At 34.2% G+C, this 15,976-nt stretch overlaps 1 protein-coding gene across 2 annotated transcripts in view; it reads left to right on the top strand.

Annotated features, from left to right (window-relative positions):
* Positions 1-15,976, top strand: part of LOC126878899 (HEAT repeat-containing protein 1 homolog) — a 452,430-nt gene continuing 436,454 nt past the window's right edge. Inside the window, exons 1-2 of one of the 2 annotated variants that reach the window (XM_050641794.1) lie at positions 1-405; positions 462-1,623. In XM_050641794.1, coding sequence (XP_050497751.1) covers positions 470-1,623 — 1,154 coding nt within the window. In that variant the 5' untranslated portion in view covers positions 1-405; positions 462-469. The remainder of the gene's footprint in view (positions 406-461; positions 1,624-15,976) is intronic. The other variant, XM_050641793.1, reaches the window with a different exon arrangement.

The following is a 15,976-nucleotide window of genomic DNA, read 5'->3' as shown; positions in this document are numbered from 1 at the left end:
ACAAATATGGCAACATTGTGACTCTTCAGATGACAAATAAGTTCAATGTTATTCGAATTTGCAGTGTTGCCGGTGCAAATTCTGCTCGTATACGTATAACATTTCGAAGGACGTTCAAAAATACACATTCACGTTCGTATACGAAATTTTTCATTCGAGTTAACACGTATGCGAAAATATTCTATCGAATTCGAAAATACGACCCCTGATACAAACCAAAGACGTATGACGTAGATATAATATGTGACACATGACAGAAGGTCGAAACAAATGACAATCGATGAAAAGCCCTATTGACAAATCGTACCTGTCAGGTACTATTTACACTTTTACACACGTGTTTTTTGTTTTTGAAGGTTAGGGTGAAGATTAAATTGAGAATTAGGCAGAAAGAAACGGATAAATGTAAGTGTATTCAGATTGTTGAAAAGTGTAGTGGCTAAAAGTGCATTTTGTTGTAGGCTATTAAATGGCTACTTCCTTAGCAGAACAGCTTCAGCGTTTAGCTGTACCACAAACATCTGTTCTAACTCGGGATAAAAAACGACCTTCCTTACTATTTGATCAAAAGGAAGCCGCCACTCTTAGCAGAGAAACAATATATCAAATTGGATTAGAAGGCTTAGAAGAATTGGTGCAAAAGAATGAACTATTTGCTCAATTTGAGGACACATTATTTCACCTGACATCAAAACAATTTGAAAGATCTGTTCAAACTGCAGGTGCCAATGAAAAACTCAACAAGTCTTTAAAAAAGTTTCTATTGTTGTTAGCTCCATACTTCATGTTAAACTCTTGTCACAAAACATTAGAATGGTTAATTAACAGGTTTTCTATTCATGAATACAATCGAGATGATTTGTTATTGTTAAGTTTGCCTTACCATGAATCAAATATATTTGTTAGAGTTGTCCAATTGTTTAAGTTTAAAGAAACTAGAGACATTTTTTACTTCTTAAAACAACTACAGAAGCCTGGTGCATATTTACCAAAACAAAGTTTGTTGAATCATGCTGTTTCAAACAGTGGATTTCTTAAAGTGATTTCTAAGTATATAAAAGATCTATTAAAGCATCATGAAAAGCCAGAAATGTTAACTGTAGCTTTTAACTTTTATTGCACAATATTTACAGGGACCATAGAGTTATCTGATAAAATAACTGAAGATCAAGTGTCTCAGATGCTACCAGTGTTATTAAAGGGTTTGAACTCTACAGTTGCAGATTTCTGTGCTGGTAGCTATGTTGTTACAGCTAGGTTAGTATCTAAAACCAGCTTCTCAGATAAACTTCTAGACAAATTTGTAGAAAAGATTTCTGAAGTTCCTGTCTCTACTTTAAAAACTGAGGCAATTTTAGTTCTCTTGGTTATATACCAATCACAGAGCCAGTACAAATCCATTCCTCAAGTTGCTACTGCTAATTTATCAGAAAAACTTTGGCTACCTAAAACTTTGTATAATTTGCAATCTTCTGGTAGTTTTGTTTATTCTTTTTTAGAAATTATTCTGAAAAATTTTGCTTATGAAGGAGTTAACAACGATTTGAAATTGGCTAGAGATATGATTAAGGCCTGTTTGGATTACATCAAAGTAAAGGACACATTTGTAGCAACTGTTTTAAGGTATGATGTTTTTAATTGTATATCTTATATTTATATCTTCATCGAAGTAGCGATGTCTTGGTATGAAAACGTCTTATCTAATTTTATAGGAGAGACTTTAAACATAATTTGGTTCATACTCTAACCTAAAAACAAAAAACTATCTACATATTTTTGATTCTGAGCACATTTAGATTGTTACTCATATATTTTTCATATATTGTAGTTTGCAGTACTCATAGAGAGTTTAAATTCTCTCCTGTAAAATCAAATACGAGGTGTTCATTCTATGCCATTGACATCATTTATATAAATTCAGGAATAAATTAATAGCCTAAACACAGATTTTTGAATAACATAATAACATTTGAAGCGTGGAGATATATAACGGGCCAAGTGACAAAATACACAATCGAGAAAAATGAGTTTTTATCAGGAAACGAAACACTATACTTAACGGCGGACACTATCTATTGAATTTATTTAGAGCTGTTTCCAATGCAACTCTCACTTGGCCCATAATACAGGTTAACAGCATTGTTGCATAGACCATAATAATGAAAAAAACAGAAATATTAATTTTTTGTCACTTGGCCCGTTATATACAATAAGCATCAAAATTAACGCACCGCCTTAAAAATAGGACATTTTTGATGTCTCGTATTTCCTAAACCTGTTGTCCGATTTGAGTGATTTTTAGTATATTATAGCTTTTTCAAGAATATCGATGTAATAATATTATTGCTAAACAGGTAAGTGTCATTGTATACCAGGTGTAACAACGATAGTATGTTTTTTCCTCAAAGTTTGGAACACCCTGTGGAATATTCTAGCGTATATAAAATATTTAAATTAAAACTCAAGTATAGCCTTAGGCTTTCTTAACATTTTGCTTTTTGAATCATTCGCTTATGTGTGATAATAAAAAAGTTAGGTAAAATATTTTTCAGCTAACAAGACCACTTTGCCATTAAATGCTGATAAGTTTGTTACTAGCAGAGCAGATAAGCGGCGATATATTTTACACTACCTTTATGAATAGCATTTTACTGGTCTGTTGTTTCAATCAGCACTTCTCAACAAGTTATCGTTTATTGGTTTTAATATTTTTTTGCAATAATACAAGTACGGAATGTTATTTTTTTTTAATTTCTTCTGAGGTAGTAGGTTTACCCAATAATCAAAGTTATACTTTTACAAGAACATATTATTTGAAAAATAAGGAGTATATACCATGTGTCATAATAAATGTAATCTTCTTTATTCACACTTTAAAAATTTGTTTAGTATGTATGTATTTCTTAAAGACACACAATCATTGAAAAATGATTCATGCTATTTAAAAATATCTTTCTGTTAATGACACTGTTATCGACAAAGTAGATCAAATTCAAACTTGTCATCAAATTACAGTTCTGTGTATCGTTAAAAATTAATGGATGGTCGTGGGTTGTATTGTTGTTGTTTAATACATAATCAGCAGAAATCTTATTTAAAACATGCCAACGGTTTTTGCAATCACAATCAATGCAGTGTTTATGCCTGTTATTATAGCATTGGCTGTTAAATAATTTGTGTTCGATTGTTTCGTCTGTTGTACAACCCTCATCCTTTTTAGGGTGTAGTAGTTGTATATAAGTACATACCTATTTTTTTATAGTAGTGTAGTGAAGCAGTACTTCAAAGTAAAATGAATAATTTGGAGAAACGTAGAGTGTTGTCTCCAGAAGAAGGGCGTTTAGTTCTGAAAGTCAAAAGTTATTTCAATTTGGAAAAAAATATATGGGTCCATTGACATCTGTTATGGCAGTTCAGAAACGCACATGCGATGCTTGCGGTATCTCAGAGAGGACATTCCGAAGAATTAATAACATGAGTTAGGATGAAATAAATAAAGTAAGCAAGAGAAATCGTCGACATCCAAAAACTTTAGATTTGCACCAGTCAGTTAAACTTGAAATTAAAAATATTATATACAATATGTATAAAGCCAAAGAACATGTAACAATTATTTATTTATTTATTCAATAAACGGCAGAGCCAATTTACAAAAAATGTATAAAAAAAAATGAAATATGGTAAACAGTAAAGATAACCAATTTTAACCTAAAATAACAAATAACAAAAGATAATAAAAATGACAACAATGACAACAATAAAAACCAACAAAATTAAATTAGTAACAATAATAAATAATTAATAAATTATAGGAACTTAGTGCTGTGTTACAAAAAATTAAAGACAAGGAACTGTGTGATATTAGTTTAACAAGTTTGTGGAGAGTGCTGAAACATTTAGGTTTTCGATACAAAAAGACAAATAATAGACAAGTATTGTGTGAACTGTCCAATGTTGTTTCAAAACGGTGGCATTTTTTAAGAAAATACATGAACCATAAAACGTCTGATAGTCCGAGGCAAGTTGTATTTTTAGATGAAACTTGGATTTTCGCTAAAGGAAATATGTCAAAATCATCCTGGCAAGATGGCACCACGAAATGTTATTCTTCTAATCATTCCAGTAATGTTAAACGCTACATTATACTTCATGCTGGAAATGATGAGGGTTTTATTCCGGACGCTAGTTTAATTTTTTCGTCCACAAAGAATACAGGTGATTACCATGGAAATATGGGTGCAAATATTTTTGAAGAATGGTTTGAAGAAAATTTGTTGAAAAAATTGGAGCGACCATCCATAATAGTGTTGGATAATGCATCCTACCACTCCAGAGTAGAAGAGAGATTTCCTTCAAGCAGCTGGACAAAAGAAGAAATACAGTTGTGGTTGACAGAAAAGAAAATTTATCACAGTGACATATTTTTAAAAGTTGATTTACTTCAAAGGTGTGGAGAGCACAAAGTTCAAAAGAAATTTGTTACTGACCAAATGGCTCTTAAATATGGCCATGAAGTTCTTCGACTTCCGCCCTACCATTGCCACTATAATGCAATTGAGTTAGTTTGGGGTATAGCCAAAAATTTTTATGATAAACATGCGTCCAAAACAACAGATGACGCTAGCGTTCTTAGTTTATGGAAAGAATCGCTAGAACAAATAAAAGCAGTACAATGGCAAAATTGTATTAGACATACGGAAGACATAATCGTTAAGTCTTTTCAAACCGAGCGAGTTATAGACGAGGTCCGGCCTCTAATTATTCGGATAGACAATTCAGATAGTGACGACTCTGATAGTGAAATATCAGACAGTGAATAGGACAAATCGTTTGCTAAAAAGAAGTGTTTCGGGAATTCAATTCGGACTTGCAAAGCGGTGTGTTTTAGTTAAACGATAAAGTACCTTCGGTCTAATTACTGGACTGCATACTCTCAATAGCTTTGGTATTAATTACTGGACTACACATGTTTAAACCTTTTGTTTTGTTGAAAACTCGGAAGTGATTTAGTGCCAATTTGTTTCAAGGTTATATTTAATACAATGTCTGCAGAAACTAATGTCTTGGATGTATTTTATTCAAATTTGGACATACCAGCAACTTGGCAAGTATTTTCCAATTTTACTGCATGCAAAGCAATTCGTATAATTTTCACTCTACGCAAAATAGAGATTTATAGAGACCTTCATGAACATTTGATGTCGACAAATAATTTCGAGTAATCGAAATATTCCGTCCCACTTCTTTTAGCACGCCCTGTATATACATATTATAATCATTTTATTTGCCTTTGATACAGTAAAATCCAATATTATTACTGAACATAAAATACAGGAAATTAAATATTTTTACTTTTCAAGCGATAGGAATTAAATATTAACGCCCCACTGTTTGAGGCCCACTGATATCTTAATTACATACCGGCCGTCATAGGGTAAAAGGACTTTACTTCAACAACTAGGCATGTTATTCATCAATACAGGGTGTTTCTAAATAAGTGCGACAAACTTTAAGGGGTAATTCTGCATGAAAAAATAATGACCGTTTGATTCATAAACATATGTCCACAAATGCTTCATTTCCGAGATACGATATGTTGAATTTTTTCTTACAAACTGACGATTTATTTATTGCTCTAAAATCGATTAAGATATTTATGCAAATGAAATTTGGTAGGTTTTAAGAGGTAGTTATTGCTCATTTTTAGACATACAATTAAGAATTTTATATTCACCATTGGCATGCATACGGGATGTATCTAAAATGTTTATACCTGTATGCATGCCAATGGTGAGTATAAAATTGTTAGTTGTATGTCAAAATATCAGCAATAACTATCTCTTAAAACCTGTCAAATTTCATTTGCATATCTCAACCGGTTTTAGAGCAATACATAAATGGTCAGTTTGTAAGAATTAAACATCCCGTATCTCAGAAACGAAGCAGTTGTGGACATATATTTATAAAGCAAACAGTCATTAATTTTTCATGCAGAATTACCCTTTAAAGTTTGTCGCACTTATTTAGAAACACACTGTATTGATGAAAAGGAAAAAAAAAAAAGAAAAAAAAAGGTCGCCCAGCACAAACTTGGAGAAGATCCATCGTGGAGGAGATAAGAAGTCAAGGAAAGTCTTGGAATGAGGTGAAGGCCCTAGCGCAAAATAGAACCCCGATCACTCTCCCAGGTATCTTACACTGCTGTGAAATATTAAATCAGTAATAATGAACATAAAGGAATAATAAAAATAAATGATATACAAAATAAGTAAATATTTAATAAAATAACTACCTAGATTTTTGACAATCTCTGAGTTAAACCAAATTTAATATTATGTGACTCTAAAATGACATACGTTATACTTTAACATGTTATATTCAAGATAACAACAATCCTGTTACCTACTACAATATTATATAAATACCTCTTACTTACATATAGGGTACAACTCACATGAGATTTCTACCAAATGGTTATAGTACACCTGCTACGTACAACCATTTTAAAACCGAAAAATATTAAAAAGTGATATAAATAAATAGGCACAAGCCTGACTAAGGGAAAATACTAAATGAATTAACCAAGTTAAATATACAATGAATGAAATAGAAATGAAGTTGAGGTAAGTACCGAAAGAATGACCTAGATTAACCGAACAAATGAAGTAAAGTGAATAAACAAAATATTTGGGAAACAAGCTACTAATACAAACTAAATTTACCCGAATTACATCAACCAATCAAAGCAATAATAAAGTATAAAAGCTTAATTTTCTAGGGTTATTCCTGTGCACAAGAAGTTACCGTAGATACAAAGTTTGGGAACCTAATACATTAATATACAAATATGTCATATCAAAAACAAAGTTAGCTAAATCTGAAAAAAATAATGAATAAACATAGTGCATCAAATAAATGTCTGAAATATAAAGAACCATAGTTACTCTTATCACCACACTAATTGTTCCCAAACAATCCCAAACGACTCTCTAACAGGTTAGAGTAGAGTAGAGTAGAGTATTTATTGGTAATAATGTACAAATGTACTTTTACAGGTCAGCAATAATTAAAATTGTCTAAAATTACATTAAAAGTTGACAGTACTTCAGTAAAAAAACCTATTACTAAAATTTAAAAACTAAACACTAATTAAATTACAGGACAAAACAAAATTCAGATCTGAAGTACTCCTCAAATGAGTAGAAAGCACCCATCAGAAGATAATTTTTAATTTGTCTCTTAAATTGGTTAAAATCAAGACTTTTAATAGATATTGGTATACAGTTATAAAATTTCAATGCTACGTATCTGGTTCCATTTCTGGTCCTCTCAAGTCGACTGAAGTCTGGTACAAGGGCATCATGATTTCTAGTCTGATAAGTATGCTGTTGTGTTTTATACAGATCTACATTTTGATGAACATACAACAGGCACTGCATAATGTACACAGAAGGTAGTGTGAGAATCCTCAGGTTTCTGAAAGACTGCCTACAATCGTCCCGATAACCCTGACCTGTGATTATGCGAATACACTTTCTCTGCTGACCAAACACCTTATCTATATGGCAAGAGTGTCCCCAGGAAAGGATTGCGTAAGTTAGTCGTGAGTGAAAGTTGCTGTCATATGATGTAAGAAGGGTTTGAAGGGAGGTAACCTTAGATAGGTTTCTAAATAAAAAGAGTTGGCTTGAGAGCTTTTGGGAAAGTTTCAGTATGTGCCGTTCCCAAGTGAGTCCCTGATCAAGATAAACACCAAGAAATTTAGCTTCCTGTGAACAATCTGTTAAAATGGGATGTGTAATGGTGTTATGTCTTAGGGTAAAGTTCACTGTTTGTGATTTTGAGTTATTGAGAGAGGGAGTTATTGAGTTATTGCTGTTGCATCCTCGAAAATGAGCATCAGGATGATGCGCCTCATGCTCTCCGTAGACCCCGGTGGCAGGACGAAAAGGAGCTGGAATGCCCCCAAAAACTTGTTCCCCAAAATGACTACCCAATAGTGACTAGTGGTTGGAAATTGTCCTACCTCTCCGATGGTATTGGGAGGTCTAAGTTTTCACGGGATTGGCTAAAAACACAAAATTTCCGTTTACTTCAGTTTCTTAAGTGTATGAAAAAAAGAATCCAAGGAAAGATAGAAGAAAAACCAAGAAAGTGTTTTTTGGATAGATAGTAATGTAAAAAAACTCATTAGTTAGGCACAAGAAATTACTGAATACTTAACCTTGACAACTTTATGTGAGAATTTCTAATTACAGCCACGGGGATTTGGGATTTAAGTACAGAATAAATATGATTTCTTTAATATAATTATGGGATATTGCTGAATAATGGAATAATTCAAAGATAAAAGATACAGATACATAGCTAAAAATTAGGGTTAGGATTTTCTCTGGAAGATTTTGGAATAATTAAAGATAACTACTAATTTCAGTGAATAAATTTACGCATAAGATTTAATTGGAAAAATTATATATTTCACCATGAAAGAGTGAAAAATTATATATTTCACAGATTGTTATAAAAAAAAATTAATATAAAAATTGTAGTTACCATGAGACTCGATGATGTTATATAGAAAACCCAATTGGATGGAAATACTCCTAATAGTTTTGGTGATCCATAGTTTGGAATTCACATTTTATGAAACTAGGTATTAACCTGGACTTGACCTAAATTTTGTCCCATGCCACTCCGAACAATTTCCCAACTAAAAGTGAAAGCTGAGCTGAGGTTCTTTTCGTCTGTCACAAGGACGACCTCAGAACACGAAAAAGCTATTGCTAGATAGGTGGCGTATATAGTACGTTCCATCACGTCATACACGTCATCACGTTATATATCACGTTGTGTATATATATATATATACATATATATATATATATATATATATATATATATATATATATATATATATATATATATATATATATATATATATATATATATATATATACATCCTACTATCAATTTGGCATCGATACATTATGCATTTACCATCGATTTGGCATCGTCTTGCAAAGTGGCATCTGTATATCGATGCCACTTTACACTACCTTAATAACTTTTTTCCTGCACTTGTTACCAGAAGTCTAATCAACTCGGTAGTTAGAGATTTGATTTCTTGATGTTACTTTAATATATCAGCTTTCTTTGTTTATCCCTTACTAAGTTATATAAGTTTATTCCATAAAATGTTTGAGTCCAAAATGATGGTACAGTGAAAATATTATATACATTTAGTTCAGTGTTTTACCGTTTTGTCGCTGCCGCTATATACATGAAAACGTATATCCCACTTTCATTATCAATCATTTTGGCATCAGAAATTTGGCATCACTGTTGAATACAATATTATCCACACCGAAAAATAGGCAATTTGAGAATGTATATATTATTTTCATCAACAAACCATTCTGGCATCATGTTGTTTTCACCCAATTTTGAAAAAATGTGAAAACTTTGTATTATCCACGTCCGTCTGTCCGTCCGTCTGTCTGTAATCACAACTCCTCCGTCAATATACCAGCTAGAATGACAAATGAGGTGTCAACGGAAAGCTGATAATACAAGGATGGTACTAAAGGTGAGATATTTGACCTTGGCGGTCTGTCCGTCGGTCTGTCCGACCGCGAATATACCTCCTCCATCATTATACCAGGTAGAATGACAAATGAGGTGTCCAATGAAAGCTTATAATCCAAGGATGGTACTAAAGGTGAGATATTTGACCTAGGCTGTCTTTCCGTCGGTCCGTACGACCGCGAATATAACTCCTCCGTCATTATACCAGGTAGAATGACAAATGAGGTGTCAAATGAAAGCTTATAATCCAAGGATGGTACTGAAGGTGAGATATTTGACCTAGGATGTCTTTCCGTCGGTCCGTCCGACCGCGAATATAACTCCTCCATCATTATACCAGCTAGAATAATAAATGAGGCGTCAAATGAAAGCTTATGATCCAAGGATGGTACTAAAGGTGAGATATTTGACCTAGGCTGTCTTTCCGTGGGTCCGTACGACCGCGAATATAACTTCTCTGTCATTATACCAGGTAGAATGACAAATGAGGTGTCCAATGAAAGCTAAAAATCCAAGGATGGTACTAAAGGTGAGATCTTTGACCTTGGCGGTCTGTGCGTTGGTCCGTCCGACCGCGAATATAACTCCTCCATCATTATACCAGGTAGAATGACAAATGAGGTCAAATGAAAGCTTATAATCCAAGGATGGTACTAAAGGTGAGATATTTGACCTAGGCTGTCTTTCCGTCGGTCCGTACGACCGCGAATATAACTCCTCCATCATTATACCAGCTTGAATGATAAATGAGGTGTCAAATGAAAGCTTATGATTCAAGGATGGTACTAAAGGTGAGATCTTTGACCTAGGCTGTCTTTCCGTGGGTCCGTACGACCGCGAATATAACTTCTCCGTCATTATACCAGGTAGAATGACAAATGAGGTGTCAAATGAAAGCTTATAATCAAAGGATGGTACTAAAAATGAGATATTTGACCTAGTCTGTCTTTCCGTCGGTCCGTACGACCGCGAATATAACTCCTCCATCATTATACCAGCTTGAATGATAAATGAGGTGTCAAATGAAAGCTTATGATCCAAGGATGGTACTAAAGGTGAGATATTTGACCTAGGCTGTCTTTCCGTCGGTCCGTACGACCGCGAATATAACTTCTCTGTCATTATACCAGGTAGAATGACAAAGGAGGTGTCAAATGAAAGCTGATAATCCAAGGATGGTACTAAAGGTGAGATATTTGACCTAGGCGGTCTGTCCGTCGGTCCGTCCGACCGCGAATATAACTCCTCCATCATTATACCAGCTAGAATGATAAATTAGGCGTCAAATGAAAGCTTATGATCCAAGGATGGTACTAAAGGTGAGATATTTGACCTAGGCTGTCTTTCCGTCGGTCCGTACGACCGCGAATATAACTTCTACGTCTTTATACCAGGTAGAATGACAAATGAGGTGTCAAATGAAAGCTTATAATCCAAGGATGGTACTAAAGGTGAGATATTTGACCTAGGCTGTCTTTCCGTCGGTCCGTACGACCGCGAATATAACTCCTCCATCATTATACCAGCTTGAATGATAAATGAGGTGTCAAATGAAAGCTTATGATCCAAGGATGGTGCTAAAGGTGAGATATTTGACCTAGGCTGTCTTTCCGTCGGTCCGTACGACCGCGAATATAACTTCTCTGTCATTATACCAGGTAGAATGACAAATGAGGTGTCCAATGAAAGCTAAAAATCCAAGGATGGTACTAAATGTGAGATCTTTGACCTTGGCGGTCTGTCCGTTGGTCTGTCCGACCGCGAATGTAACTCCTCCATCATTATACCAGGTAGAATGACAAATGAGGTCAAATGAAAGCTTATAATCCAAGGATGGTACTAAAGGTGAGATATTTGACCTAGGCTGTCTTTCCGTCGGTCCGTACGACCGCGAATATAACTCCTTCATCATTATAACAGCTTGAATGATAAATGAGGTGTCAAATGAAAGCTTATGATCCAAGGATGGTACTAAAGGTGAGATATTTGACCTAGGCTGTCTTTCCGTCGGTCCGTACGACCGCGAATATAACTTCTCCGTCATTATACCAGGTAGAATGACAAATGAGGTGTCAAATGAAAGCTGATAATCCAAGGATGGTACTAAAGGTGAGATATTTGACCTAGGCGGTCTGTCCGTCGGTCCGTCCGACCGCGAATATAACTCTTCCATCATTATACCAGCTAGAATGATAAATGAGGTGTCAAATGAAAGCTTATAATCCAAGGATGGTACTAAAGGTGAGATATTTGACCTAGGCAATCTTTCTGTCGGTCCGTACGACCGCCAATATAACTCCTCCGCCATTATACCGGGTAGAATTACAAATGAGGTGACAAATGTGAAAGTTTAGTAAAAATGACTCAAAATTAGTAAATTCGTATATCAATCCACGCAAAGTTACACGTAAAATTCAAATATTGTCTTCCAGTTCTACTTTCGATTACTTTGGGTGAAAACCTAGGACTTACGAAGTCCAATTACTTGTTTTATTTAAAAATAAGGCATATCATAGACATGCCTTAGGCATCATAGAAGACAATGACACAGAAAAATCAAACACAGCAGCATGTCAAAAGGGCCTTAGTTATGTATCTTCGGTCCTGTTAGACCAAACGTGATATATAGCACCTCAAATGATAGGATTTGACAAACAGAATACAATGACATAGAAAAATCAAATACAACAGCATGTAAAAAGGGCCTTAGTAGCGTATCTTCGGTCCTATTAGTCCAATCGTGACGTACGGCATCTTAAGTAATAGGACTTGACCAATAGAATCAAATTTGACACAAACAAATCAAATACAGCAAGCAACAAGTCAAAAGGGCCTTTGTTATGTATCTTCGGTCCTATTGGTCCAATCGTGACATACAGCACCTCAAATGATAGGGTTTAACGAACAGAATACAATGACACAGAATAATCAAATACAGCAACATGAAAAAAGGGCCTTATTTACGTATCTTCGCTCCTATTGTTCCAATCGTGGAGTACAGCACCTCAAATAACTGGATTTGTCAAATAGAATACAATGACATAGAAAAATCAAGTACAGCAGCATGTCAAAAGGGCCTTAGTCTTGTATCTACGGTCCTATTGGTCCAATCGTGATGTACAGCACCTCAAATAATAGTATTTGACAAATAATATAAAATGGCACAGAAAAATCAAATACAGCAACATGTTAAAAGGGCCTTAGTCATGTAGCTTCGCTACAATTGATCCAGTCGTGACGTACAGCGCCTCAAACGATGGGATTTAACGGACAGAATGCGACTGTAGACAAATCAAAATGGCGGCATGTAATAGCACCTTAAAATTGTAGAAATAAAATGGATTAACCCACAGAGGTGTATGACATATTATGTGACAGTATTTAACAAAGTGAATACGATTACATACGTCCAGTTTTTGACAGGTGACTTCTCTACATGATAAACGCGAAAAGGCCCCCTTCGTTCACTTTTCGACATAGGCCTCCCGTTCACTGCATATATCCACTTCTTCCTGAAGCCGTGACATAAGAGGATAGAATTTAACGAATTAAACGACAAAGAAGACTAAACAAGGCAGCGTGCGGGAAAAACAGGACCATCCTTTGTATACTCCACAGGAAAGCATTATATTATATTCAACGTTAGAATTATGTTATAGTATAAGGGTATATATTTTTAAATGATAAATATATTTTTTTATTTAGTACATTCCGTACGTTTTTTAAACATGATCAGGAGAATTTGTTGCCTGAAGTCTATAAAAGAATTTCCTAACAATCCTTGCGTTATGGATTCTTTTTGAGCATGTGTTTAAAAGGTAGCTTACAGGCTTATTGTTCAATGGTCTTATCACTTTTAAGCGCTTGTCTTTTTGTAGGGCTATTAATTGTGATTTCAACCATTCTTGCGGGACAATGCCTTTTCAGTAAATGAAGTGAATATTGTTATACATTTAATTTTTTTCACTCAATTAATTGGATGCCCCCTACTGGTGTTTGGTCTAAGCTTACAGCTTTTCCCCATTTAAGCTATTTTATAACTAATTATAATTAGGGGTACGGAATTTTCGCAAATAAAAAACATGAATTTCGCATTTACTTTTTTTATAATTACAAAATTTCGCATTTATTTTTAACTACGAGTAAAACAACAGAAAACATTAATTAAAAGCTAACATCGTTGTAATTTCGACATTCGACTCTTTAAGAGCTGTTATTCGATCTGTCACTGTCACTACAATATTATATGTGCTGAAGAATCGTTCTGCGTCTACGCTGTTCGTTGGACTCCAAATGCTTTGTAATGCTGCTTTAGCAAATGACGAAAAACTGCACTGTGTAGCAATTATGTCTTGTGTCACACAGATATAGGTCATCTGTTGAAAATTCTTTGACTCGATCACTCAAAATTGTTTTAGGGCGTCCCATTTTAGGGGATACTTTAAGTGACTTTATGTTACTATGAAAACTTTTTTGATAGACCATGTTCTTAGTAAAAATTGACGGAATGAGCACTGATTGTCCTGTTTGACTAATTTATATGTTTAGAAAATAAGAATTAGCCGACTTTTATTCCTACTTAGATTTTTACCAATACAAAAGACCGAAATGCAGATAACAACAGTCGGATTATTTATATTTCTCAAAGAATCAACATTGAAAAATATCAATTCCTTATCTTATCTTTATCTATTTAATGATGAACAATGAAAGTTCCTTCTGTTTCAACACGTGTTAGAAAAATAAACACCTTTTAAAAATTATGTACAATAGAAAACTTTCCGACTTCCGTAAAATCTTTCCATTCCTTATTTACTACGTGACTAAGTACCTACTTATTTACGGACGAGTTGAGCACCTGCAGGTACTTCGCGGAAATAAACAAAAACTCCATATTTCACATTTATCTCATTTTTGTTAAAAATTTCGCCGAAATTCGCATCTATTCCGTACCCCTAATTATAATAAAACAGTTGGTAAAGAATCATTATCTCGTTGACTTTTTCTTGTTTATCGTTGATAATTCTGCCGTTTGAACCTTCTGATAATCCATATATTTTCTCTATCTGCTCTTAAAGTGTGTTTATTATATTATTTTCTTTCTCATTTAATTTACACCGATCCAGACTAGTATAGCTCCATATAACAGTTCTAGTTCTGCAGTAACGAATCAATACTTTTATTTAGCACATTAATTTTTGTTTTCTTTTTTGTCTTCGGGTCTTGCAGTGTTTCTCGCAATTTTTAATTATCTTTCTCTTTAATATTATCGCAGCTGCATGTACTGGTACTAGGTTCTGAGTGCTCAGGTGACCTTTGAAGGACTCCCAATTACTCTATTTCGTCCACTTCTTCTGAGGTGGGTTCAGAAGTGGATATCAACTTCTGTTCCATATCTATTTATATGCCATCTAATGATTTTACTTTAAATTTAGCTGCTTGATCTTCTTCATGAGTAATAAAATTTTTGTTATTTTTGCTATTTAGCAAACAGCATTAGAAAGTCTGTAAGCTTTTTTTATGAACTGCTGAAGTGCGTCCTATAAAAGTAGACATATTTTCATGAAAAACATGTTTTCATGAAAATTCCTTAATTTTATTCAATATGTTCAATACAGCGATTTTAACGGTTTTACAAATTTTTTATGTCGATGCCGTGCGCATAATACGATTCTGGAAGCTCTGAAAAATAGTTATTTTTTTCTTCAATTATCTCAGCTGATTTTTTTATTTACGAGTCATTTCTTCAGATTTGGGAACACTTAATAATCGGAGGGGGCCAAGTCAGGAGAGTAAGCCGTATGAGAAAGTAATTCGAACCCCAACACGAATTTCTGCTACTGTCACAACGCTCTTGTGAGTCGATGTATTGTCTTAGGTTTTGAGAACACTTTAAAGAACACTTTTTTCTTCTGCTTATGGAGTCGTTTTTCATTCATCACATACTGGAACTCACCACATAAATTTTGAAGACCCTGACATCAAAACTGTATTAAATTATATGTGATCTAAGTAAGTTATAGAAAAAGTCAGAATAGATAGAGTAGAACACTTATAAAAAAATTGTAACAAGCAATTGGACATCGTAAGTTCTAATTTTTCACCCAAAGTGACCGGAAGTTGAACCGGCAGTCGATATTTGAACTCTTCGTGTAACTTTTTGTCAGTTGATATGACGGATGAATTTTGTTCACCGACAGACATGGACGAACAGACAGGCATGAAACCGGAAGTATGTATTTGTTCTGGTCTTTCTTAGTCGCGTTGAATAATAGTTTGTACTATTTCGACGAATTTAAAACAGTACTTTCGGTTGCAACTCTGGAACAGGCAGTCCGAGGTCAAACTTCTCACATGTAATATCATATTTTGGTTATAGGCTTTCATTTGA

Source organism: Diabrotica virgifera, chromosome 1 (genome assembly GCF_917563875.1).
Source record: "Diabrotica virgifera virgifera chromosome 1, PGI_DIABVI_V3a".
Lineage (NCBI taxonomy): Eukaryota > Metazoa > Arthropoda > Insecta > Coleoptera > Chrysomelidae > Diabrotica > Diabrotica virgifera.
The sequence above is the reverse complement of the archived record's forward strand: the minus strand, read 5'-3'. Positions and strand labels throughout refer to the sequence as shown.